Source organism: Saccopteryx bilineata, chromosome 2, assembly GCF_036850765.1.
Source record: "Saccopteryx bilineata isolate mSacBil1 chromosome 2, mSacBil1_pri_phased_curated, whole genome shotgun sequence".
Classification (NCBI taxonomy): Eukaryota; Metazoa; Chordata; class Mammalia; order Chiroptera; family Emballonuridae; genus Saccopteryx; species Saccopteryx bilineata.
The window spans coordinates 375,666,964-375,694,233 of record NC_089491.1 but is presented as its reverse complement, the minus strand read 5'-3'; the positions used below and the strand labels follow the sequence as shown (position 1 = coordinate 375,694,233).

General features: G+C 38.0%; 1 protein-coding gene across 1 annotated transcript; it reads right to left on the bottom strand.

The window, feature by feature from the left end:
- Nucleotides 1-65: 65 nt before the first annotated feature.
- FBXO47 (F-box protein 47) lies at nt 66-26,269 on the bottom strand. Its single transcript, XM_066255478.1, has 10 exons — nt 26,089-26,269; nt 25,456-25,626; nt 21,456-21,532; nt 17,966-18,043; nt 11,356-11,464; nt 6,612-6,788; nt 4,378-4,524; nt 3,383-3,525; nt 834-993; nt 66-178 (listed from the first exon to the last, which is right to left on the bottom strand). The coding sequence occupies exons 1-10, from the start codon at nt 26,267-26,269 to the stop codon at nt 66-68; spliced, it is 1,356 nt and encodes a 451-aa protein (XP_066111575.1).
- Nucleotides 26,270-27,270: the final 1,001 nt, after the last annotated feature.

The window sequence follows — 27,270 nt, the reverse complement described above, 5'->3', positions numbered from 1 at the left end:
AAAGGAGCATTCTTCTCATTGTTAGTTCAGTGAGGTAGTCTCTAAATGCAAGGCTTTCTGAGTATTTAGGTAGAAAGAGAATTCACAGTCAAATACAGGACTTCCTTATGGAAATTAGCCTGAGCATGCACGAGATGGAACAAATTCAAAAAGTTTCTGTCCTCTTCATCACGATCTCCTATATGCCATACACAGGAATTAACAGTGGGAGAAAAAATGGCAGTTAAGTTTTAAAATATATGAACTGTTTAAAACATAAGATGTTCTAATTTTTCCTACTAATATGTAACAAAGCTAGTTAGGGATCTTTATTAAGTCAGATATTAGCCATTGAAATCATGGAATTCTATAAGAGCACTGAATTACAAGTTAGAAGAAAAGGATGCTGGTCCATGTTTTACTGCTTCTAACTTTATGACCTAAGGCAAGTCGGATAATTTCTCTAAGCTTTAGTTTTCTCATCTCTAAAATAGGGTTATTATGTTGGCTACCTAATAAAGCTGTAAAAATATATATTAAAACTATAAATATAGGATATTATTATGATGATTAGGATAGTTGATAAGTAAGCACGTAAAAACTTTTTGCTGTGCAAAATTGAAATTGGTTCCTTTCAGAGCAGACTCTTGAACTTTGCTTTCCATTAAAACCAATATGAGATTTAGAAAGAGACAATACCAGGAACTAAATATACCTCATGGAAAAACAAATAAAAATGTCTACTCCTTCTATTTTTAGTTTAGAAATAAAAGTGTATACAGAATTATTCCTGTCTTAAGTGGAGACTAAATGCATTTTATTCACACCTGTGCACCATCTACATGCATACTCACCAGACATAACTGAGTGCAGCATTTCCATAGTAACCCACGCAAATGCATTTGCCACATCCTGCAGGAAATTAGTTTTTTCCACTGAAGAGTTAAAGACTTTACAGACTTTTTGCATCATTTGAACTGCCCAATCCATGCAGTACAGTTCTTTCTCACACACCTGATTTAGACATACAAAGTATTATGATAAATCTTCATGTAAAGAAAGCTATAGAATTAGAAAATTGTATTAACTAGGATGGTTTATGATTTTATATAATTTATTACACATTAAATTATATTGAGTCTATAAGTGGGAAATATTTTTATATCTAACACTACTTTCCTTTTAAATGGTATAGTTTTAGTGGAAAATGTATGACATAAATATTGCTCAAGCCAGTGAGCTGTGCTCAAACCAGATGAGCCCCGCATTCAAGCCAGAGACCTCCGGGTTTCAAACCTGGTCCTCTGTGTCCCAGTCTGATGCTCTATCCATTGCACCATCACCTGGTCAGGCTGTTTACTAATATTTTAAATGGCAAATTTAACTCACACAGCCAAATAATATACAACAAGGGGATAAACTTTATAGTAATGTAACTCAATAGCGTTAATCTGACAGGAAAGATTCATTGACTTCTTATGTGTAAGGCATGGTACAGGCACTATGTAAGAAGCAAATGACATAGTCCTGGATTTCAAAGAATCTGCAATCTGTTTTGGGAGATGACTTATCCACACATAAAATGGCTTAAGAACACTAGTAAATCAAGATAAAGAGAAGACAAATTTGAGGCAATTTAGGAAAAATTAATGGCCAGAGCTGAGATGGTAATCAGGAAAGGCTTTCTGGAGAAGGTTTATTCACCCCATTCTGTTTCTTCCTCTCCATTCTGTTTGCCATAGTGCTGCCAAAGTGACCTTTTAAAAACCTGAAACTCAGCCTGACCCATGGTGGTACAGCAGATAAAGTGTCAACCTGGAATGCTGAGGTCGTTGGTTCAAAATCCTGGGCTTGCCTGGTCAAAGCACACATGGTTGTTGATGCTTCTTGTTCCTCCCCTCCTTCTTTCTCTATCTCTCTTTCCCCCTTCCCCCCTCCCTCTCTCTCTCATGAATGAATGAATGAATAAAAACTTGAAACTGATCATGTCTCTTCTTTTTCTAAATCTTTTCAGCAGTTCCCTATTGGAGGATATATTCAAACTCACAGAAAATTTGCAAGGCTCTTCATTACTTGGCCTCTCCTTGCTGTCTTGCCTCACCTCCTCCTTCCTCTTCCACACATTTTACCCTCAGAAATAATACTATACTGTTTACAGTCCTGTGAATATAGTCATGTAATTCCATTTCTCTCTCTTTTAGAGGGAATCTGCTTAATGATTAAAAAAATATATTGAAAATACAGTTAATTTAGTAGCTTTATTCACATTTTTAAAAGAGCCACAGAGATTTCATTCATGTTTTAAGCAGTTGAGTTGGTAATGACCTAGTCTCCATTTCATAGGAAATGGATTACATTCAATTCCTCACAACAGCCAGCTGGAAGATGATTCCCTTTCTTTTGAGGTATTGGTTGAGCTGGTATCTGTGATGGTAGACAAATAAATGATTTGCTCTCTCTAGCTGGCTAGTGAATCTCTATTCATTTTTAAAAATGACTTTGGGCCTGACCTGTGGTGGTTCAGTAGATAAAGCATCGACCTGGCACACTGGGGTCACCAATTCGAAACCCTGGGCTTGCCTGGCCAAGGCACACATGGGAGTTGATGCTTCCAGCTCCTCCCCCCTTCTCTCTCTCTTCTCTAAAATTAATAAATAAAGTCTTTAAAATTTTTTTTAAATAAAATGAAATTGACTTTGGATTGGGAAAACCCTCTCTGTACACTATACTCACCCAATATTGGCTCCTCTTTGCTACCTCTTGTATTTTTTTGTACCTATATTTTTGCATGTATCTCACTGAATTAATTTATATATACCTTGATATCTCTTAAGAGACTACAAGGAGCTTTCAGTCAGAGAATTGTCCTATTAATTTCCATAGTCCCAGAATCTCACACAATGTATGGCCCATAGTAAAAATTCAATTTGTGTTAAATGAATGAATATTAAATATATTTAAAGGTTTCTTTTTGAAAAAGATTTTCTCTATAAAAAGTAGAGAGAAAAGTATAATGAACGCCCTGTATCCACATTCAGCTTACCAATCTTGTTTAACCTTCACCTCCATTCACTACATCCTCTCCCTCTGCCCACTGATTATTCTGAGCAAATCAAATGAAGTACTTCATTGTTTAACAGAATTTTTTAAAAATGACTATAACATGGCAGACTGTATAATGACAATCTAGACATAAAGTGGGAAGAGGTTAATACTGGGAATAATTCCAAATATGATAGTTTATTACATATTATTGACAATTTTTAAGTATATATACAATATATACTTATATATTATTCTTTCAAAATATTTTTTACATATTTCAGTTCCTTTATGGCAGCTCCCTGGCAGGTCAACTATAATGTTAAACAACTTGTTACAGAAATATTTATTTTTTACTTACCAAAGCCAAAAAGACTACCAGTCTTGCCAGTTCAGTGGACCGTCCATTCACAGCTTTACTAGCCATGAAAGCGAAACAGATGTTGTTCCCACTTAGGATTAGGAGACGTGCATTATTTTCCAGAAGCCACTCACGAGGAACCACTTTTATTAGAGAAAGAACAGTTATTTAATGAGAAATTGCACAATGGCTATAGTAAACATAATTAATTACATGCAATATTACATCACCTCATCGGAAATACAATTAGTGCCAAGGGAAAAGCTTAGAAAAAATGCTTTAATTTTTCAATTACAGCATTTAACTGGAGACAGAGTTTACTGCCATGTCACGGCAGCTCTTAAAATGTTTTAGTAATGTAGTCAAAGCATTTTTCCTATACATAGATCAATAAGCAAGGTGGCCTAACCCTGTGAAAGGAAATCTTGAAAACTTCAGCATCTAAAGGATTATGCATAATTGGGAAAAATTGTTTCACCTCTGCCACACTGTTTTTGTTTTTTTTTAATATTTTTTATTTATTGACTTTTTAGAGAGAGGGGAGAAAGAGACGAGGGGAGGAGCTGGAAGCATCAACTCCCATATGTGCCTTGACCAGGCAAGCCCAGGGTTTCAAACCGGCGACCTCAGTGTCCCAAGTTGACACTTTATCCCACTGCGCCACCACAGGTCAGGCCTCTGCCACACTGTTTGGAGAGGGTTTCTTCTTACATAACCTAGGAAAGTTCTGAGAACTTGCAAAATGGGAATAATTAAATTATGATGCTTTCAAATAATAATGGTAATAAATATATATTTATAACATTCACAATTGAAGGAAAGTGAGTAGATTCTATGCATTCTCTTTAAACAATGCTAAATTCTTTAACTATTTTAGAGCATTTAATGATTTCCAATAGACAAGTCATTTGTTACCAGTAGAATTACCCTTATAACTTTATAACTGTATTCTAATAATAAATTTGTTACTCTGTGTGATAAAAATATTATTTTACCTGATAGTTCATCTATAAGTCTGATAACATCATCTGGAGTCCACTCTTTGATGCCTGTGTTATATAGTAATTTAATGGCATTAGCCAAACATTTCAAACTGGAGTCATCTGTAGGTTCTTCTATCATTTTCTGCCAAACCACTTGTCCTGAATAATTGAAACAAAAATTAGGTTATGACAGAATAGTTGGCTTTGTGATAAAGATTTCATAAATTATTTTGCCTGACCAGGTGGTGATACAGTGGATAGAGCGTTGACCTGGGACACTGAGGACCCAGGTTCGAAACCTCAAAGTCACCGACTTGAGTGTGGGATCATAGACATGATCCCATGGTTGCTGGCTTGAGCCCAAAGGTTGCTGGTCTGAAGCCCAATGTCACTGGTTTGATCAAGGGGTCACTGGCTCAGCTAGAACCCTCTGGTCAATGCATGTAAAAGAAGCAATCAATGAGCAACTAAAGTGCCCCAATTATGAGCTGATGCTTCTCACTCTCCCTTCCTGTCTATCTGTCCCTTTCTATCTCTCTCTCAAAAAACAAACAAACAAAAAAACAGAAACAAAAACAAAAAAAAATTCATGGATTGTTTAAAAAGGAAATTGGATTGCATAAAGAAATTTATAAATTCATAATGAAAGTCACTTCTAATAACAGTATAAATTTGAAGGTCTCTGATGTGATGAAGCACAGCAACACTAGCTAAATGAAGTAAAGGAAAGGTAGTTTTACTAAGCAGAATACTTATTCTAGTTCAAAGATAATGCTATCCCTATAACAGAAATTGGAATAAATGAGTAATGTAATCTTACCGAAATAAAATAAAATCTGAAAAAGAACATACTATATTTAAGGATCTTCCAAACATTTATATCAGAACAGAGTAGTCCAGTCAATTTTTTAAGTTCAGTCAATTTTTGATTATTTACCTATGGCCAATTTTCTTTGTGAATTACACAACAGAATTTTATTCCAGATTGGCTTCTTTAAAGGATTTTTTAATTTTCTTTTTAAAATTTAAGTAAGAGGAGGGAAGATAGAGAGACAGACTTCTGCATGTGCCCTTACCAGGATCCACCCGGCAACCCCTGTCTGGGGCTGATGCTCAGCCCATCTAGTGCCAATGCTTGCAACTGAATTATTTTTAGTGCTTGAGGCAGAGGCTCCACAGAGCCATGCTCAGTGCCTGGGGCCAACGTGCTTGAACCAATCAAGTCATGGGCTGCAGGAGGGGACGAGGAAAGAGAGAGGAGGGGGAGGGGTGGAGAAGCAGATGGTCGCTTCTCCAGTGTGCCCTGACTGGTAATCGAACCTGGGACATCTGTATGCTAAGCTGATGCTCTACCACTGAGCCAACTACCCAGGGCTGATTTTTTTCTTTTCTTTTTTTTTTTCTTTTATTAATTTTTAGAGAGGAGAGAGAATAAGAGAGAGAGAGAGAGAGAGAGAAGGGGGAGGGAGGAGCAGGAAGCATCAACTCCCATATGTGCCTTGACCAGGCAAGCCTTGATTTTTTTCTTATTTTAATTTTTTTCATTGATTTGAGAGAGAGAGAGGAAGAGGGAGGAAGGGAGAGAGAGAGAGAAGCATCAACTTGTTCCACTTAGGTGTTCTACTCAGTTGTTCCATCTAGTTGTGCACTCACTGGTTGCTTCTTGTGTGTGCCCAGACTGAGGATCAAACCCATGACCTTGGAGCACTGGAACTGCACTCCATCCATGGAGCCACCGGCCAGGGCCAGATTGACTTCTTGATGCTATTCAATGTACTTTAAACTGGTTTCTTCCTGACATTAGGTAATGTGAACCAAAGAACTGCATGCCAATTTTAACATTAATCTAAAACTTAATTAGAAAGGCAAAAGGTTGCAAAAAGAAATCGTAGTATGCACCCAGAGTTAAGTAAAACATCAATTCCAACTACTACTTTGATTTACTGGCACTATTGCTCCCCTCCAGCAGCAAACGTAATCTTGAATTAAGATAATGTTTAAAAATGAAAAGTGGCTATTTTAGGTAAAGAGATGATGGGAATATATTTGGTAATGGCCTTCAGGGAACAATTTCTGTCTTGAAGGTTAAGTTATGCACAAGTTAATGTTATATAAATCTATGAAATCATGAAACAGTTTAGTCATTAAGCATGATGAAACTGAGCAGGTACAAAGAGATATGCTTCCTAAAGAAAAAGTAATTAACCAGTTTTGTAACATATGTTGCTAAAAAAACAGATGCTCACCATCTTGAGGAGATATTGGTCCAAAGATGATATACAGTAATTTTGCCTGGTACACTATTGGCCATGGTTTTAATATACGTGTCAGCCAAAATGCAGAATCATGTCTATGTGTCCAGTGATCAAGCAGGACATTTCTACAGAACAGTCTGATCCTTAACTCCAGTTTTCTGGCATTTCCTATAAAGAAAAAGACTTGTAAATCATTCTTCTTAGGAAGGTTGATGTGCATAATAGATAGGTCAAAGACATTAACATTTTTGTATTGAAAGTATTACTAATGTATCTCTATAAAAATTTTAGATTAGCATGGGATAATTTTTAAACAGCTTTATTGAGATATAATTTATATACCATACAATTTGCCCACTTAAAGTGTACAATTCAATGATCTTTAGTATATTCATAAGATATGTGCAGTCATCACAATTTTAGAACATCTGATCACCTCAGAAAGAAATCCTGGGTCATATGGTAACTCTATATTTAATCATTTGAGGAATTTGCTAGACTGCTTTCTAAAGTGGCTGAACCACTTTACATTTCCACCAATGTATGAGGGTTGAAATTTCTCCATATTCTCACCAACACCTGTTATCTGACTTTTTAAAAAGATTTATTTATTTATTTATTCATTTTTAGAGAGACAGGAAAGAGAGAGAAAGGGAGGAGGAGCAGGAAGCATCAACTCCCATATGTGCCTTGACCAGGTAAGCCCAGGGTTTTGAACCAGCAACCTCAGCAGACTAGGTCAATGCTTTATCCCAGCGGTTCTCAACCTGTGGGTCACGACCCCGGCAGGGGTTAACGACCAAAACACAGGGGTCGCCTAAAGCTGCTTTATCCACTGTGCCACCACAGGTCAGGTGTATCTGACTTTGATTCTAGCCACCCTAGTAAGTATGAAGTGGTATTGCATGTTTTTTAACAGCTTTATTAAAATATGTGTAATTTATATACCATACAATTTATCCACTTAAAGTGTATAAATTAATAATTTTTATTATATTATGTTACTAATATTTAAAATTATGATATAAAACATAAATTTTGCTATTTCAACTATTTTTAAAGTATACAGTTCAGGAGCATCAATTACATTCACAATGTTGTTCAACCATCACCACTGTTTATTTCTAAAATTTTTCATCATCTCAAACAGAAACTCTGTAACCATTATGCAATAACACTCCTCTTCCTCCACTTCCTGATAACCTCTAATCTACATTCTGTTTTTGTGAATCTGCCTGTTTTAGGTACCTCATATAAGTGGAATCAGGCACTATTTGTTCTTTTGTGTCTGACTTATTTCACTTAGCATAATGTTTTCAAAGTGTATCCATGACGTAGCACATATCAGAACTTTACTCCTTTTCATGGCTGAATAATATTCATTGTTTGTATATACTGCATTTAGTTTATCTATTCATCTGTTGATGAAAACTTTTTGTTTCTTCTTTTTGGTTATTGCAAATAATGCTGCAATGAATACTGGCACACAAAAATCTGTCCAAGTCCCTGCTCTCAATTCCCTTAGGTATATATTTAGAAGTGGAATTGCTGAGGCAATGATAATTCTGTGTTTAACTTTTTGAGAAATGGCTAAACTTTTTCATAGTAGCAGCACCACTTTACATTTTTACACCATTTATATTTGTAGATAAGTGTAAATGGAGTCTACCAATGATCAAAGGCCACATGCAAATAAATATCCCCTGATGTGTTATGCCAAATAACACAGACATTTAAAAGAGAGATTACTGCGGGCCTGAAGAGATCAGGAAAGACTTTATAGAGGAGGTAGGGCAAATTGCATCCTAAAGGATTAGAATGAAAAATAGTATTTCAGGGAAAAAAAGAGAGATCCAACCGGCAACCCTGGTGCATCGGGATGATGTTCCAAACAACTGAGCTACCCAGCCAAGGCACCACAATTTTATAAGGTCTACTGGAAAGTTCTGTCCGTTTTTGGAATAAAACAAAATACAAATTTTTCTTACCATCAATAAACTTTATTAAATAATATAATTGCCATTATTATTAATGATTTCTTGCCAGCGTGAGGGCAATTTGTATACCCCATTTTTGAAAAATGTTTTATCTTTTTTTTTTTTTTGTATTTTCTGAAGCTGGAAATGGGGAGAGACAGTCAGACAGACTCCCACATACGCCGGACCGGGATCCACCGGCACACCCACCAGGGGGCGACGCTCTGCCCACCAGGGGGTGATGCTCTGCCCCTCCAGGACTTCGCTCTGTTGCGACCAAAGCCACTCTAGCGCCTGGGGCAGAGGCCAAGGAGCCATCCCCAGCGCCAGGGCCATCCTCGCTCCAATGGAGCCTCGGCTGCGGGAGGGGAAGAGAGAGACAGAGAGGAAGGAGAGGGGGAGGGGTGGAGAAGCAGATGGGCGCCTCTCCTGTGTGCCCTGGCCGGGAATCGAACCCGGGACTTCTGCACACCAGGCCGACGCTCTACCACTGAGCCAACCGGCCAGGGCCAAAAAAATATTTTATCTTTTGATGTGAAAAATTGAACCAGTGCTTGTTTGATATCTTCTTCATTTTTGAATTTTTTGCCCGTCAAAAAATTTTGTAAGGACAAAAACAAGTGATAGTCGGAGGGTGCTAAGTCTGGGGAATATGGTGGATACGACAGAATTTCCCAGCCTAGTTCTGCAATTTTTTGACGAGTCCCCAAAGCAGCAGGTGGCCTGGCATTATCATGATGCAGTATATGATGCTCTTCCTATTGAACATCGCCGGCCTCTTTTCTTGGAGTGCTGTCTTTAAATTATCCAGTTGCTGACAATACTTCTCCGAATTGAGCTTTTCATTCGGTTTTAAAAGCTCATAATGTATTGGTCCTCGAATGTCCAACCATATACACAACATTCTCTTATTCAGAGTCAAATTTGGTTTAGAGGTGGAAGGGCTACGTTTTCCGGGTTTACAATATGCCCTTTTCCTTACGATGTTTTTGTAGGTAATCCACTTTTCATCCCCAGTTATCATCTAGTTCAAGAAGGGCTCGATTTTGTTTCGAGCAAGCAGAGATGTGCATATGACGACTCGATCACCCAAATTCTTCTGACTTAATTCATGTGGCACCCATCTTGAATATTTCCACACCAATCCTATCTTCCGAATATGGCCCGAAATGGTTTGCTGAGCTGAATTAAGCCTTTCTGCGATCTCTGATGTTGTCAGAAAAGGATCTTGCTCCAACATGGTCTTAACAACATTGTCATCATCGAACAAAGATGGTTGCCCAGAACGTGGCTTATCAGAAAGGTCGAAATCACCTGTTTCGAATTTTTCGAACCGTCTTCTGCATGTCCTATCAGAAACTGTACCTTCACCAAACACTTTCAATAAATTTCTACATGCTTCTGTAGCATTTCTTCTTTGTTGAAATATGTAAAAATTACAGTGGCGTAAATGAACTTTATCAGTAGCCATGGATACACTATTGCTTCACACATAAGACTAACGTGAATCAACTTTGTTTTAGTTAATTTGCTATGTCTGTATGTATACATTAAGTGATAAAAATAGAGAGGCAGGCCCTGGCTGGTTGGCTCAGTGGTAGAGCGTTGGCCTGGCATGCAGGAGTCCCGGGTTCGATTCCAGGCCAGGGCACACAGGAGAAGCGCCCATGTGCTTCTCCACCCCTCCCCCTCTCCTTCCTTTGTCTCTCTCTTCCCCTCCCGCAGCCAAGGCTCCATTGGAGCAAAGTTGGCCCGGGCGCTGAGGATGGCTCTGTGGCCTCTGCCTCAGGCGCTAGAATGGCTCTGGTTGCAACAGAGTGATGCCCCAGATGGGCAGAGCATATTTAATTATCCACCCTGGTGGACGTGCCAGGTGGATCCTGGTCGGGCGCATGCGGGAGTCTGTCTGACTGCCTCCCTGTTTCCAACTTCAGAAAAATACAAAAAAATAAAATAAAATAGAGAGGCACACATGTGCCAAATAAACATGTGCTTACATGTGGAAACTTGTTGTGATAGAAATGGACAGAATTTTCTGGTAGATCTTTTATGTATTTATTTTTAAGTATATATTTTGAGTTTCTCTTTGGCACATCTCCTATGAAGCGCACATATTTATTTATTTATTTTTTTTGCATTTTTCTGAAGCTGGAAACAGGGAGAGACAGTCAGACAGACTCCCGCATGCGCCCGACCGGGATCCACCCGGCACGCCCACCATGGGGCTACGCTCTGCCCACCAGGGGGCGAGGCTCTGCCCATCCTGGGCGTCGCCATGTTGCGACCAGAGCCACTCTAGCGCCTGGGGCAGAGGCCACAGAGCCATCCCCAGCGCCCGGGCCATCTTTTGCTCCAATGGAGCCTTGGCTGCGGGAGGGGAAGAGAGAGACAGAGAGGAAGGCGCGGCGGAGGGGTGGAGAAGCAAATGGGCGCTTCTCCTATGTGCCCTGGCCGGGAATCGAACCCGGGTCCTCCGCACGCTAGGCCGACGCTCTACCGCTGAGCCAACCGGCCAGGGCTGAAGCGCACATATTTAAAAAAAAAATACTGATTGATTTTAGAGAGAGGAAGAGGGAGAGAGACAGATAGAAACATCAATCTGTTCCTGTGCATACCCTGACTAGGAGTTGAGCCTGCAACCTTCACTGAGCCACTTGGCCAGAAACACCACAATTTGTTTTTAAATACACTTTTGAATCGTACTTTTTTTTTCTACTTTAATTTCTGTATAATGTTATTTCTGAATTGTAGTTCTTTACCTGGTTTGCTGAAGACAATCGTCTGTATCCTGTGGGAAAAATTAGTCAGTTCACACAGGAAGTTAAAAACACGACCGCACTCGAGTTCATCCCAACCTGCCGTTAGGGTCTAAAGAGAATAAAAATAAAGGAAACATTGCAGATGTTCAGACTATCAAATCAAAGCATAAGTCACTATTGCCTTATGAGCACATGACTATTGTAGCATATGATTCAGGTGATGTATAATTTTTATCCACTATAGAACTGTTGAAATAAGAAATTTTACATAAACAAAATATAGAAATGCTCCAAATCCAGTTTCTTTTATGTTATAAAGGGAGTATGTTTTCAAAGAACTAAATGAGCTCAGACAGTGTAAGGAAAATGACCAAGGCCCAAACCCTAGTATACAGCTTTAGACACCTGACTCACAAGCATACTGTAGCTATCATTTATGATATTGTTTACAAATGATAATGAATCTCATTTTAATGTGACAATTATGAGCATTCATGACATTTGGATGTAAACAAGCAAAAAATATTTTTTAGGAGAAAATTTATTTTTTTTTGAGCAAATCGCAACATACAGTCAAACAGATATGAAAAGGAAATTCAAATGGCATATCACTATATAGTTTACCCTTGAATAATACGTTTGAATTATGCAGTATTTTTGCAGTGTATATGGAGTCTACCAGTGATCAAAGGCCATATGCAAATAGGTACTAAACTTTATGCAGGTTTTTTTTCCAACAAATACCTCTACTGTTTTCATTGTGAGGTTAGGAGTACACAGATAAGGAGAGCTGACTATTTGCATTTATCTATGCAATTTTATGTAGGGGACTTAGCATCCACGCATTTTGGTATCCATGTGGGATCCTGGAACCAATCCACCTCTATACCAAGACAACTTAAATTTTGGGGAAGTCAAAAGTTATACATAGAGAGCAGCCTAAGATGGCCAATGTGCAGGATCGGGTGTTGGATGATGAGAAGTGATTCTGGATCACCTGTAGCTCCAAGAAGGTTGCTGAGGGCCAGTCAAAAGCAGGGACTCCCACTGGTCTTCACCAGTTTCCAGCCTGTGAGTTCCAGGGCCAGTACATCCAGCGGCCAGATAGAGAGCATCAGCTCAAGACCTAACAACCATAGTTAGAGCAGTAACTTAAGGAAAGGCTCCTCACACCTGACCCAGCTAAGGCATAGAAAATGTTGTCACAAACAGCAAAAAGAGCAGTAGCAGCAGACAAGTAGCCCACAGTGGATTACAAACAGCTGAAACCAACCCAGAAAGATTTAGAAATTACACAACTGAAAGCTGGAGTCAGACAACACCAACCGTATACTCAGCTACACAAACAACATATTTGAAGGAGCAGTCTATATCGAGACAAAATGGGAAGACAGGGAAGTGCAATTCAAATGAATCAACTAGAGGAATCCCCAGAAAAAGAATTGAATGAAATGGAAACAACTAAGATGCTGGATGCAGAGTTTAGAATAATGAGTGTGAGGATGCTCAAGGATCTTAGAGCAACCATAGACAGACAACATGAGCACCTAAACAGTGAGATATCTGGCATCAAAAAGGACATTGAAATCATAAAAAAAGATCAGACAGAAATGATAAACACAATATCAGAAATGAAGACCACACTACAAGGAATGAAAAGCAGGCGGGATGAGAAAGAGGATCAAATCAGCAATTTAGAGGACAAGATAAGCAAAAGCACGGAAGCAGAACAGCAAAAGAAAAGGAGGATCAAAATGTCTGAGAAAACTCTAAGAGAGTTCTGTTACAATAGGAAATGAAACAACATCTTCATCATAGGGGTTCCTGAAGGAGAAGAGAAAGAACAAGAGATAGAGAACCTGATTGAAGAAATCATAGCTGAAAATGTCCTGAAATTGATGCAGGAAAAAGTCACACAAGTTCAAGAAGCACAGAGAATCCCATTAAAAAGGAACCCAAATAAACCTAAATGAAGACACATCATAATTAAAAAACCAAAACTAAGAAATAAAGAAAGAATACTAAAAGCTGCAAGAAAAAAACAGTCAATCACCTACAAAAGAGACCCCAAAAGGATGACATCCAACTTCTCAACAAAAACACTTGAGGTGAGGCCCTGGCCGGTTGGCTCAGTGGTAGAGCGTCGGCCTGGCATGCGGGGGACCCGGGTTCGATTCCCGGCCAGGGCACATAGGAGAAGCGCCCATTTGCTTCCCTACCCCCCCCTTCCTCTCTGTCTCTCTCTTCCCCTCCCGCAGCTGAGGCTCCATTGGAGCAAAGATGGCCCAGGCGCTGGGGATGGCTCCTTGGCCTCTGCCCCAGGTGCTAGAGTGGCTCTGGTCGCGGCAGAGCGACGCCCCGGAGGGGCAGAGCGTAGCCCCTGGTGGGCATGCCAAGTGGATCCCGGTCGGGCGCATGCGGGAGTCTGTCTGACTGTCTCTCTCCGTTTCCAGCTTCAGAAAAATACAAAAAAAAAAAAAAAAAAAAAACTTAGGAAAAAAAAAAAAACACTTGAGGTGAGAAGGGAATGGCAAGAAATATTAAAATTAATGCAGAACAAGATCCTACAACCAAGACTTCTTTATCCAGCAGGGCTATTGTTTAAAATAGAAGGAGAAATAAAAAACTTCCTGTACAAAAAAAACCCAACAACAACCCTCAAGGAATTTATTACAACCAAACCAATGATGTAAGAAATGTTAAGGGTCCTGTTGTAAACAGAACAAGGGGAGGTGGGGAATCTAGTAAAGAGGAATATAGATTTGATTTTAGAAATGCATCCAAATTGAAAAAAAAGAAGTAAAACTATCATTATTTGCTGATGTTATGATACTGTACATAGAGAACCCTAAAGTCTCAGTAAAAAAACTACTGGACCTAATAAATGAATTCAGCAAGGTGGCAGAATATAAAATTAATATTCAAAAACCAGTGGCATTTTTATACACCAACAATGAACTGTCTGAAAGAGAAATTAAGAAAACAATCCCCTTCACTACTGCAACAACAACAAAGAAAGTACCTAGCTGTAAATTTAACCAAGGAGGTTAAAGACTTGTATTCAGAAAATTATAAAACATTGATAAGAGAAATCAAGGAACATAATCGAATCAAAAATGGGCAAAAGAAATGAATAGACACTTCAAAGAGGACATTCAGAAGGCCAATAGGCAAAAGAAAAAATGTTCAACATCACTAATCATTAGAGAAATGCAAATTAAAACTACAATGAGATATCACCTCACACCAGTCAGAATGACACATTAACAAAACAAAACATAGTAAGTGCTGGTGAGGATGTGGAGTAAAAGGAATATTCTTGCACTGCTGGTGGGAATGCAGACTGGTGCAACCACTGTGGAAAATGGTATGGAGATTCCTCAAAAAATTAAAAATGGAACTGCCTTTTGACCCAGTCATCCCACTTTTAGGAATATATACTAAGAACATCAAATCACTGATTCAAAAAAAGAAATGTACCCCCTATGTTTATGGCAGCATTGTTTACAATAATGAAGATCTGGATACAGCCCAAGTGTCCTTCAGTGGACGAGAGGATTAAAAAGCTGTACTACGTATACACATGGAATACTATGGGGCCATGAAAAAGAAGGAAATACTACCTTTTGCAACAACATGGATGGACCTGGAAACTATTATGTTAAGTGACATAAGCCAGGCAAGAAATAAAAATATCATATGACTTCACTCATATGAGGAATCCAATGAACAATGTGAACTGAGGAACAGAATAGAAGCAGAGGAGGGATCAAAGGGACCAGTGGGAAAGTGGACAGAGGGAAAGGGGATGAGAGGATGAGATCAGAGAAGGGAAAGAGCTTGGTGAAATTATATGTACATAACAGCGTTATAGAGAGCAGAAGAGCAAATCCTGGAGGAAAGCGGGGAGGGTGTTGGGGGAGGGGGCAAGAAGGATGTTGAGGGGAATTTGGGGGTGTGGGAGGATGTATTCGATGGGACATTTGAATCTATGTAAACATAATAAATTTAAATCAATTAAAAAAAAGTTATACATAGATTTTCAACTGTGCATAGGTTGGTGCCCCTAACCTCTATGTTGTTTAAGGGTCAACTATTGTATAATTAAATACTGAAAAAGTTGATAAATCACACGCATTTTTCTTAAAATTGTTGACTTGGATTTCAGCAGTATATTGAATAAAAATTAATCTTATTATCTCTGGAAGGACATACAAGAAACTGCTAACTTTGGTTAATTCTGCTAAAGGGTATTCAGTGGACAAGGGACAAGCCTTGGAGGGAGATTTACTTTTCATTTTATATCATTTTGTACCTTTTGAATTTAACATAAATGCATGTGCTCATATTACCTGTCCCAAAGAAATTTTTAAGAAAGCAAAAATCTATCTTGGAAGAGGGCTAGTCGGAGGGCCTATGCCCCTGGAATCAGTTGGTGGCTGGCAAGTGAGGATATAAGCAAGACTGCTGTAAGACTGTTGTAAACCTCAAAAGGTTGTTGTAAGTTTTAAATAAGTACATGTAAATTGTTTAGAATGGTATATCAATAACACATTATTAATACTGAATAACATTAAATTATGACATTACCTTCTTTTATTATTTTCTTTCACAATAAAAGTTTTGTCAAAAATGTTCTTAAAGCCCTGGCCAGTTGGCTCAGTGGTAGAGCGTCGGCCTGGCGTGCGGGAGTCCCGGGTTCAATTCCCAGCCAGGGCACACGGGAGAAGCGCCCATCTGCTTCTCCACCCCTCCCCCTCTCCTTCCTCTCTGTCTCTCTCTTCCCCTCCCGCAGCCAAGGCTCCATTGGAGCAAGGTTGGCCCAGGTGCTGAGGATGGCTCCGTGGCCTCCACCTCAGGTGCTAGAATGGCCCTGGTTGCAGCAGAGTGACACCTCAGATGGGCAGAGCATCGCCCCCTGGTGGGCATGCCAGGTGGATCCCGGTCGGGCGCATGCGGGAGTCTTTCTGACTGCTTCCCTGTTTCTAACTTCAGAAAAATACAAAAAAAAAAAAAGTTTTTAAAATCATACAGCTGATTTTTTTCTTTTTTCTAGTTCTATTGAGATATCACTTCTTAGGTTTCATTTCTTTTTTTTATTTTTTATTTTTATTTATTTATTCATTTTAGAGGAGAGAGAGGAGAGAGAGAAGGGGGAGGAGCAGGAAGCATCAACTCCCATATGTGCCTTGACCAGGCAAGCCCAGGGTTTTGAACCGGTGACCTCAGCATTCCAGGTTGACGCTTTATCCACTGCGCCACCACAGGTCAGGCAGGTTTCATTTCTTTAACCCTGCCAGTAAGTCTCCTTTTAGGGCTTGCAGCAGATGACCAACCACAAAGGAATGTCTGATGTCACAAGCTGAGAAGTCCTGGCAAACTTCCATAAAAGACAATCCTTTGTCCAGCAGCCAATTAAATGATGCCCACGACCCTTCTCACTCCTCCTCCCCAAAACCCTTAAAACCCGACCCCAGGCTGTGCCTGGTGTGTGACTCTCTCTTACGAGTCAGCCTGGCAGGGTTCCTTTCTTCCTAAAAGCCTGTTACTCTGGTCTTTTCGGACTTCCATGGATTCTAATATCACTGACATATAACGTTTTATAAGTTAATGGTATACAACACAGTGATTTATATATGTACATATTGCAAAATGATAGATGTAAAAGATTCGTTACATCTAACACCTCCCAGAGTTAGAATTTCTCTCTATAGTTGACTTCTAAAATCACATCTTAAATAACTCACCCTTAAAATTCATTATACACACATACCTTACCCCGCATTATTTCTAGTCTTTACAATGGTGGTTAGAAACTTCAAAGACATTGATATAGAGCAAATAAATGTTAAACATTTCTTTTTTTTTTTTTGTGCCAGAGACAGAGAGAGACAGAGAGAGTCAAAGAGAGAGACAGACAGACAGGAAGAGAGAGAGATGAGAAGCACCAATTCTTCGTTGCAGCAGCTTAGTTGTTCATTGATTGCTTTCTAATATGTGCCTTGACTGAGGGTCTACAGCAGACTGAGTGACCTCTTGCTCAAGCCAGCGACCTTGGGTCCAAGCTGGTGAGCTTTGCTCAAACCAGATAAGCCCGTGCTCAAGCTGGCGACCTCGGGGTCTAGAACCTGGGTCCTCGGCATCCCAGTCCGACGCTTTATCCACTGTGCCACTGCCTGGTCAGGCTAAATATTTCTTAACAGTGAGAAATCGAAGAAGAAGCTCCGAGGTGGTAAACATTATTAGATTAACACATTCTCAAATATTTACAAATTTATTTTGTTCTTTTTTAGATTACTATTACTTTTATTAACCCATGGACTACATGCTCTACGTGTCAACAGTTCAAAAACATTCCTTTTCTTCTTTCATTAAAAATAATGTACCTGCCTGACCTGTGGTGGCGCAGTGGGTAAAGCTTCTACCTGGAATGCTGAGGTCCCCAGTTTGAAACCCTGGGCTTGCCTGGTCATGGAACATATGGGAGTTGATGCTTCCTGCTCCTCCCACTTCTCTCTCTCTCTCTCTCTCTCCCTCCCTCCCTCCCTCCCTCCTCCCCTCTTTCTGAAATAACAAATAAATAAAGTATTTTTTTAAAAAAGTAATGTACCTGTAAAAACATGCCATAGCACGATAATCCTAAACACTGCATAGGAGCTGCACAGCCACTGAATTTAAAACAGGAAACCTGTAAAGAAAATGACTATTAATTCCTCTTTTTCAGTAGAACTGTACAATGATTAGACTTTTTAATTTATTTTTATATTTATTTATTTATTCATTAATTTTTTAGTGAGAGAGAGAGAGAGAGGAAAGGAGAGAGATGAGAAGCATCAACTCGTAGTTGTGGTACTTTAGTTGTTCATTGATTGCTTCTCATACGTGCATTGACCAGGGGGCTCCAGCTGAGCCAATGACCCCTTGCTAAAACTTGGGGTCAAGCCAGTGACCATGGGCCTTGAACCAGCCACCTTGGAATCATGTCGATGATCTCACACTCAAGCCAGCCACCCTGCACTCAAGCCAGATGAGCCCATACTCAAGCCAGTGACTTCAGGGTTTTGCACCTGGGACCTCAGCGTGGGACCTGATGCTCTATCCACTGTGTCACTACCAGTCAGGTTGACATTCAAATTTAATGGAAATATGCAGGATTTTTTTCAGTATTAACTGAAAACATTTAAAATAACTAACTAATTAAGCATTGTTATATAGGTGGGGAACAAAAGAAATATAAAACAAATGCTGCCTTCAAGGAGCTCACAATTTACTTAGGAGAATAAGATATATACATGTGGAAGAAAAAGATAACACACGCCTGACTAGGTGGTGGCACAGTGGATAGAGTGTCGAACTGGACACAGAGGACCCAGGTTCAAAATCCCCGAGTGGGCTCATCTGGCTTGAGCACAGGCTCATCCAGTTTGAGCGCAGGGTCGCTGGCTTGCGTGTGGAATCATAGAAATGACCCCAATTGTCACTGGCTTGAGCCCAAAGGTCGCTGGCTTGAGCAAGGGGTCATGAGCTTTGCTGGAGCCCCCTGGGTCAAGGAACATATGAAAAAGCAATCAATGATAACTAAGGAGCCGTAACGAGAATTGATGCTTCTCATCTCTCTCACCTTCTGTCTGTATGTCCCTATCTATCCCTCTCTCTGTCTCTGTCTCTTTGCCTCTGTCACACACACACACACACAAAGATATACATGTGAAGTAATTTTGATAATTTAGGTTAGAATATGTATAAATGTTAAAATGACCAAAAAAATACGGTATCAGATACTATTAAAGCAGGTAAATAATAAATTTGGAAATGATTAAAAAAGGCTTATGAAGGATGTGAAATAAGCAATATTTTTTTTTATTTTTCTTTTGTGAGAGTGAGAGAAAAAGAGAGAGAGACAGAGATAAGAAGGGAGATGAGAAGCATCAACTTGTAGTTGTGGCACTTTAGTTGTTCTCGTAAGAACTGGATTGCTTCTCGTATGTGCCTTGACAAGGGGCCTCTAGATGAGCCGTTGACCCCTTGCTCAAGCAGCAATCTTAGGCTCCAAGCCAGTGACCTTTGGGTTCAAGCCAGTATCTTTGGGATCATGTTGATAATCCTGAGCTTAAGCCAGTGACCTTGGGCTCCAAGCCAATGACTTTTGGGTTCCAGTCAGTATCTTTGGGATCATGTTGATAATTCTGCACTCAAGCCAGTGACCTTGGGGTTTGGAGCCTGAGATCTCAGTGTCCTAGGATGACGTTCTATCCACTGTACCACCACCAGTCAGGCAGCGATGTCTTAAAGTAGAATTCAGATATAACAAATGGAAAGGATTGGTGAGGGCAAACTTGTATTAAAGGAGGAATAAAAAAGATTATTTGGGAAGAAAGATATGACCAACTTAACTAAGCTCAAAATAATATGAAGTACAGCTGCATTGTCAGGGAGAACCTAAAAACCAGCTATGGACTTTGGACCTTATCTTGCTGAAACTGAGTAGCCAATGAAAAAATTTTAAGCAAGAAAATTAACTTCTTGATGAAAGTGATGCTTTAGGAAGAAAAACATTGATTCAGTGTGCAGAATGTCTTGGGGACTGGAGAAATGGATGGCAGAAAGATCATCTGGGAAGCTGTTGCAATAATATAGACCTGAATTCAATGCAAATATTGGCATGAAGGAAACTAGTGCATCAGAATTTGTCTGCATACTATTGAGTGTAAAACTGAGCCACTAGTGTTGTACATATGTTTGGGTTTGAATAATAAAACTCATTTTCATACACAGTGATTATGCCCACACATTGATACATATTTCCAAATCATAAATTATCACCCTGGCTTGGCTGGTTAGAGCATTGTCCCAATTCACAAAAGTTGCCGGTTTGATCCCCGGTCAGGGCACATACAGAAACAGAACAATGTTTCTCTCTCGGTCTCCCTTCCTCTCTCTAACATCAATAAATAATTTTTTAAAAATCACAAATTATAAAAAGGTTGTCATTTCATGTATTAAAATACTTTCTTATGTCTTTATATATTTAAACAATAAGATTTTAACATTCAGAAATTATTCCATTTTAATAAAATATCTAAATCACCACTTTAAAACATCCACATGAGCCTGACCAGGATGTGGCACAGTGAATAAATAGAGCATCGGCCTGGGACGCAGAGGACCCCAGGTTCAAAACCCCGAGGTCACCGGCCTGAGCATGGGTCCTGGCTTGAGCATGGATCATAGACATGACCCCATGGTCGTTGGCTTGAAGCCCAAGGTCGCTGGCTTGGCTGCAGCCCCCCCCCCCATCAAGGCACATATGAGAAAGCATTCAATGAACAACTAAGGTGCCACAACAAAGAATTGATGCTTCTCATTTCTCTCCCTTCCTGTCTGTCCCTGTCTCTGTTGCTAAAAAACAAAATTAAAAAAACATCCACATGACTCCCAGATGGGGCAAAAATACCTTTATACTCTGATAAATCTAATAAACTTAAATGATATATTTAGTTATATATAAAAAGTATTTTAAAATAAGTAAAACACAGGCCCTGGCCAGTTGGCTCAGTGGTCGGCCTGGCGTGCGGAAGTCCCAGGTTCAATTCCCGGACAGGGCACACAGGAGAAGTGCCCATCTGCTTCTCCACCCCTCCCCCTCTCCTTCCTCTCTGTCTCTCTCTTCCCCTCCTGCAGCCGAGGCTCCATTGGAGCAAAGATGGCCCGGGCCCTGGGGATGGCTCCATGGCCTCTGCCTCAGGCGCTAGAGTGGCTCTGGTCTCAATAGAGCGATGCCCCAGATGGGCAGAGCATCACCCCCTGGTGGGCGTGCCGGGTGGATCCTGGTCGGTTCATGCGAGAGTCTGTCTGACTGCCTCCCCATTTCCAGCTTCAGAAAAATACAAAAAAAAAAAAAAAGTAAAACACTACTACATTTTGGTGTTTTATAACCTTTGAGTACTTGGTAAAGTATTAGATTATAATCAATCAATTTTTTTAGTTCTAATTCATGAAGTTCCACTTATTAAATATATGCCTTTAATGAGTATAAGACAATGATAAAATATTTTTACTAGAAATCAAGATTGTGAATTAATTCAAAAGTATGATCTTACTTCTGCAAGAATCTTGTGAATGTATTTTAGTCTTTCCTTTGTGGGTAGCAGCAATGTACATCTTTTAAATAGTAAACCTGAAGTAAAAAACAAACAAACATGAAAAAACGGTGAAAACAATGCAATCAATTAAAACGTCTCTATAAAGCATAGCATAATGTTTCCTGAAAGTCAAGTATGGTATACCATAGTGGACTGTGAGTTGATATTTTTTTTTTTTAGATTTTATTTATTCATTTTGAAGAGAGGAGAGAAAGAGAGAGAGAGAAGGGGGGAGGAGCAGGAAGCATCAACTCCCATATGTGCCTTGACCAGGCAAGCCCAGGGTTTTGAACCGGCGACCTCAGCATTCCAGGTTGATGCTTTTATCCATTGCGCCACCACAGGCCAGGCTTGATATGGTTTTTAAGAGGAAGTTTGGGTGGGTGTAAAACATTTATATGTTGATTACAAAGTGACTGATGTCTACCTAAGGGGGACTGGCATAAAATCTTACAAAATTTTGTGAAATTGATACTATAGGATATAGAAAGGTTTTATTTTATTAAAATGCATATTTTATTGATTTGAGAGAGAGACAGGACCATTGATCTATTCTTATATATGCCCTGACTGGGGAATCTAACTGGCAACTTCTGCACTTTGGGACAATGCTCTAACCAACTGAGCTATCCAGCCAGGGAAGACATGGAAAAGTTTTTAATTATTTAGATTTTAAAAGATACAATATAACAAGACACAAAATACACCAGGGAAACTTATATTGTCTTTATTCCATAGAAAACATATTACAGTATCTCTTGAAATTAATCTCATGTCCATAAAGAAAAATGTTTTGAATTGTTAAATGCAAAACATGGAAAGAATGGGAGAAGAGATTTTGTATTACTTTCTTAAAATAAAAAAAATTAAAATCATAAGTCCTTAAAATTTCAGAAGTTAAAATCATTTTTGCTCAGAAAAATATCCAATTTGGATGAAATATCTATTTCTTCCTTCAAAGATATCTTTTTATGGGGCTTGCATGTTAAGAATGTATAGAATTTTGTGTTCAGGTATTTAAAAAAGAAAAAAAACCTTCAATTTCCCAGTGAGATATGTAACTTCAACTACAGTGACAGGAAGTGAATGATTTATTTCTTCTAACTTTAAGTGGTCTGTTTTCCTAAAATGGCAGTACATTGTTAACATTCCTATGAAGGCAAATGTCCTCAAATTAAAAATAAGATATATGGCAGGAAATATATACCTGAATATCATAACTTTCTTCAGTTTTTATCTTCTCTGCATTTACTTCATTTACTTTTTATCATAATACAACTACTACGTTATCTAATTCTGTAGCATATATCGGGAATCTAATTTATTTTTAGAAGTTGCTGTGTTTGGGCAACACATGACCAGAATTGAATTTTAAACACAAACCCTCCCTATTTTTGTACATAAAAAGACATTTTCAGTGTTTGGCTCTTAGGCTGAGTTCTTTTCCTATCATATTTTGGCATCCAATCCCATGGCACATCATGGCTGGGGAATTGTAAGCTATCATTGTTATGTTGGTTGCCTTTTCTAACGTAAAACTCCTATTTTTAAGGGTTGCAATTTAACATAAAAACTAATACTGGCTGACTTATTTATTTATTTATTTATAACACAGGTGCTCTGCTATACCCTTTAGAGACCAACTTCTTTAATTTCTTCCAATTAAAATAGAGTCAGATGTAATGTTCTTTCCACAAGGCCATCTGCTCTGTTTTGTGTGAAGAAGCAAATTAAAATTTATAATATTCAAAGAGGAGAATTCTGAAAATGTTATTTTAATGTCTGAAAATAAGAACAGATCAGATAGGAATAGCAACACGAGAAAATGATAAATACATCAAACATTTACTCAAAGAATCAGTCATAATCCAGTTGTCTGCATCAAAATTAAATGTAAGGTTGAAATCATTACATGAATAAAATTGTTTTAAAAGCTAGCTATTAAGATCAATACCCATTTGTATTTTTAACTGACTTATCCATTTAATTGTCTTAATGCTTTTAGTTTGTTTGTTTAAGCAACTGAGCTTTGGTCATGGAAAAGAAATTCTTTCAGATCAAAACCAAAGAATAGCCCTCGCTGGATAGCTCTGTTGGTTACAGCATTGTCCCAATACACAAAGGTTGTGGGTTTGATCCCAAGTCAGGGAACACATAGGAACAGATCAATGTTTCGGTCTCGGTCTCTTTTTCTCTAAAATCAGTGAATTAAAAAAACCCCCAAAGAATAAATCTTTTACTCAACCAAGTACCACTTCTTCTGCAACTAATGTTTGAAAAAGGTATTTACAATAACAAGTAACAAAATTTAACTATACATTCTACTATTGACTTTACTAAGCCTAATCATAAATATTGAAGTCAATAATATTGTAATCAAATTATATACTGTTCATCTAGTCTTATTAAATGTAATTTTCAGATAGTTTTATATAGACTTATTTTAGTATTTTACTTATTTTTAAGATTTTATGTATTGATTTTTAGAGAGAGGAGAGAGAGAGAGAAAGTTGGGGGAGAAGCAGGAAGCATCAACTCATAGTAGTTGTTTCCTATATGTGCCTTGGCTGGGCAGGCCTAGGGTTTCAAATCAGCAACTTCAACATTCCAGGTCAAAGCTTTATCAACTCTGCTACCACAGGTCAGCCTTATTTTATTATCTTAAAACTAGGTATCCTTGGACTACCAAAAGGTAATATTCGGTTAACTTGTATGCCTTTATTTAAATCTCAAAATCACTTTGATACTTGGTTTTATTGTCATGCATTAATTATGAAGTGATTTCACAATTAAATTGGTGTCATTAGTCAAGTCAAAATTAGAATTTTAGTTCAGCACTCTTAGGAAGAATAAAATCAATAAATGGGGTGAAAGACCAATGAATACAAATCATGTTAAAAAAGATTATACACATTTTGTTTGATAAGGCTAACAAAGTTATTAGTAAATGTGAACAGTGCTTTAAAAAAAAAGAAAAACATTGTTTCTGATAAAAGAGTAAGCCATCTTCCACAATAATGTGTTTAGATTTCTTTTCTATTTTAAGGACCAAGTTATATTTTTAAGGGAAAAGAGTATAAAGATAAAACTCATTAGGTCCACAGGAAATAAAACACAGAAAATATATCAATTTCCTACACTGGTAAACCACCTAGAAAATAAGCATAAGTGACAGTGTATCCACATGCAATCACAAGGCTGACACTTTAAAGTGCATTCTCTCATCTTTAAAGCTAAATGTAAAGGACTGTTGTTAAGGGAATGTCCTCACATTGAATAGTTACAAGCATCATAAAAATAGGCACATATTAGGAAATACTCCATTTCCTGTGGGTTTTACAGAATTGTATAGTAAAATCCCTTAATTAAGTATAGTTATGTTTTTATAAGTTGCTGAGTTTTTTAAAAAAATTGATTTTGGAGAGAGGGGGAAGGGGAGAGGGGGAGAGAGGAGGAGAGAGAGAGAGACAGAGAGAAACACTGATGTTTCTGTATATGCCCTGACTAGAGGTCGAACCTGCAATCTTTGTGTCTCAGGACAACACTAACCAATTGAGCTATCTCATCAGGGCTTATGCATAGTTCTTTACTTGTTACAATTCTTTTTGTGTGTGTGTGTGGCAGAGACAGAGAGAGTCAGAGAGAAGGACAGATAGGGACAGACAGGAAGGGAGAGATGAGAAACATCAATTCTTCGTTGCGGCTCCTTAGTTGTTCATTGATTGATTTCTCATATATGTCTTGGGGGGGGGGGGAGGGCAGCTACAGTAGACCGAGTGACCCCTTGCTCGAGCCAGCGACCTTGGGCTCAAGCTGGTGAGCCTTGCTCAAACCAGATGAGCCTGCGCTCAAGCTGGCGACCTCGGGGTCAAACCTGGGTCCTCCACATCCCAGTCCCACGCTCTATCCACTGCGCCATCGCCTGGTCAGGCGTTACAATTCTTATTACATACATTACCTAGAGATCTGTAGTGTTCAAATATAGCAGTGTCTTGTTTCTTGTCAGGTAGCACAAGGTTATGAAAGTTCTGTAGTAAAAGTCTTTTGCTCCCTGATGAGGTTGAGATATAATTAATAATGTGCTGGCTGACTGCTTTGGACACCATGCTTAGCATGCTGATATCTTTCACTACCAAAGGAAAAATATATACATATATATGAATGGTTTAAATAAAAGAACATCACTGTTAGTACAATGTCATAACTTATGTTAGTTCATTGATAGTAATATTAAATAATAGTACAAATAATGAGGAAAATCTTAAAATTGTTTTAAATCCAGTGCTCAATAAATTAGAAACATTTTGGGATGTAACAAATTACCCTGTCATTATAATTAGAAACATGCTTAAAGAGTTTGAGTACTTTTTCATTGTATCCCTTACCTAACAACGATGAAACTTTAGAAAAGAAACATATATAATTTTATTAACCAATGTCACTTCAATAGATTCAATAATTTTTTTTAAAGAAAATAAAATTAATGTGAACACTATTAATTCTTGCAGGGCTAAAGATGACAAACAAGTTCTTGGGAAAAATAAAAATATTTGAGTGTTTATGTAGGCTTCTCATAGTTCCCAAAACTCACCTGACAAACATTTTAGGATTATTTGGAATATTTCCAATGGCAAGGCTTTAAAATTTCCAAGCGTTGATAAAGGCCGAGAACCTGAGTCAAGGGTGTTGGAAACATAATTGGATCGACGATTACTACGTCTGTATTTCTGGTTGGGTATCAAAGTGAAATTGGTATTTATTCTCGATGCCATCGTTTTTCTTATCTAGTGAATTTATCCTGGTTAGAAAAACAAGGTACAGGAGACAATGAAGAAAAGGAAATTATAGGATGAAGAGCTGTTTTTTTATTTTTTTAATGAAGAGGTTGATACTTTGATGGGAAATAGCCGTTTCTCTATATTTATAAAACTTTTAAATACGACGTCCAATTTATGAGTTCCCACCAGTAGAGTCTATTATTCATCTCAGCATGATATGAAATGTTAAAAAATATACAATATTTTTCCTCTTAGCCAAATATTCTAGATAAAGAATTTTAGTAGAAAATGAGAATGTATTTGGATGAAATATATTCTAAGGAAAAAATATGCAAAAACATTTTTTGTAAAAATTTTAAAAAGATTTAACACAAAAGAAACCCATATAATAAATTCAACACATTCAGTATCTGTCAATTCATATGTTGCTTTTATAATCTTTATATTAAAAAAATTAAAAATTTGAAAAAAAATTGATTAAAATTTTGTAGTTATGTTTTTCTGTTTCTTTAAAACTGAGCACTGACACTTTTTGTTAGAAACAATAAAAACAAAAAGATAAAAAATGGAGACTTTTTAAAAAAATGGAAACTTTACATGTAGAGCTTTTAAAGTTTTACTAGCTCTAAGAGATTAAGAAAGTTGCATTATTATCAATTATGTGCTAACATGCAAATAAGCAGTGAAATCAAAGTCTTATCAAATTAATGACTCAAATAAATAAATGAGTAATAATTTTCCTTCAATTTCACTTTTGGTTAATATTGTAACAGTTATTAATAGTTATTAATAAGTTTTAGGAAGGGCTTAACTTGATTTCAGATGAACATTTCTTAGAGGGAACATTAAAATCACTGATAATTTACTTATACTAAACAATATTCTTTTTAAAAAGGAACTATTCATCACATACAGTGACACTGTCACTGGCGCTCCAGAAAACTGTCATATATACATGTGTGTTTGTGTGTATACATGCACATAACAACTCCATT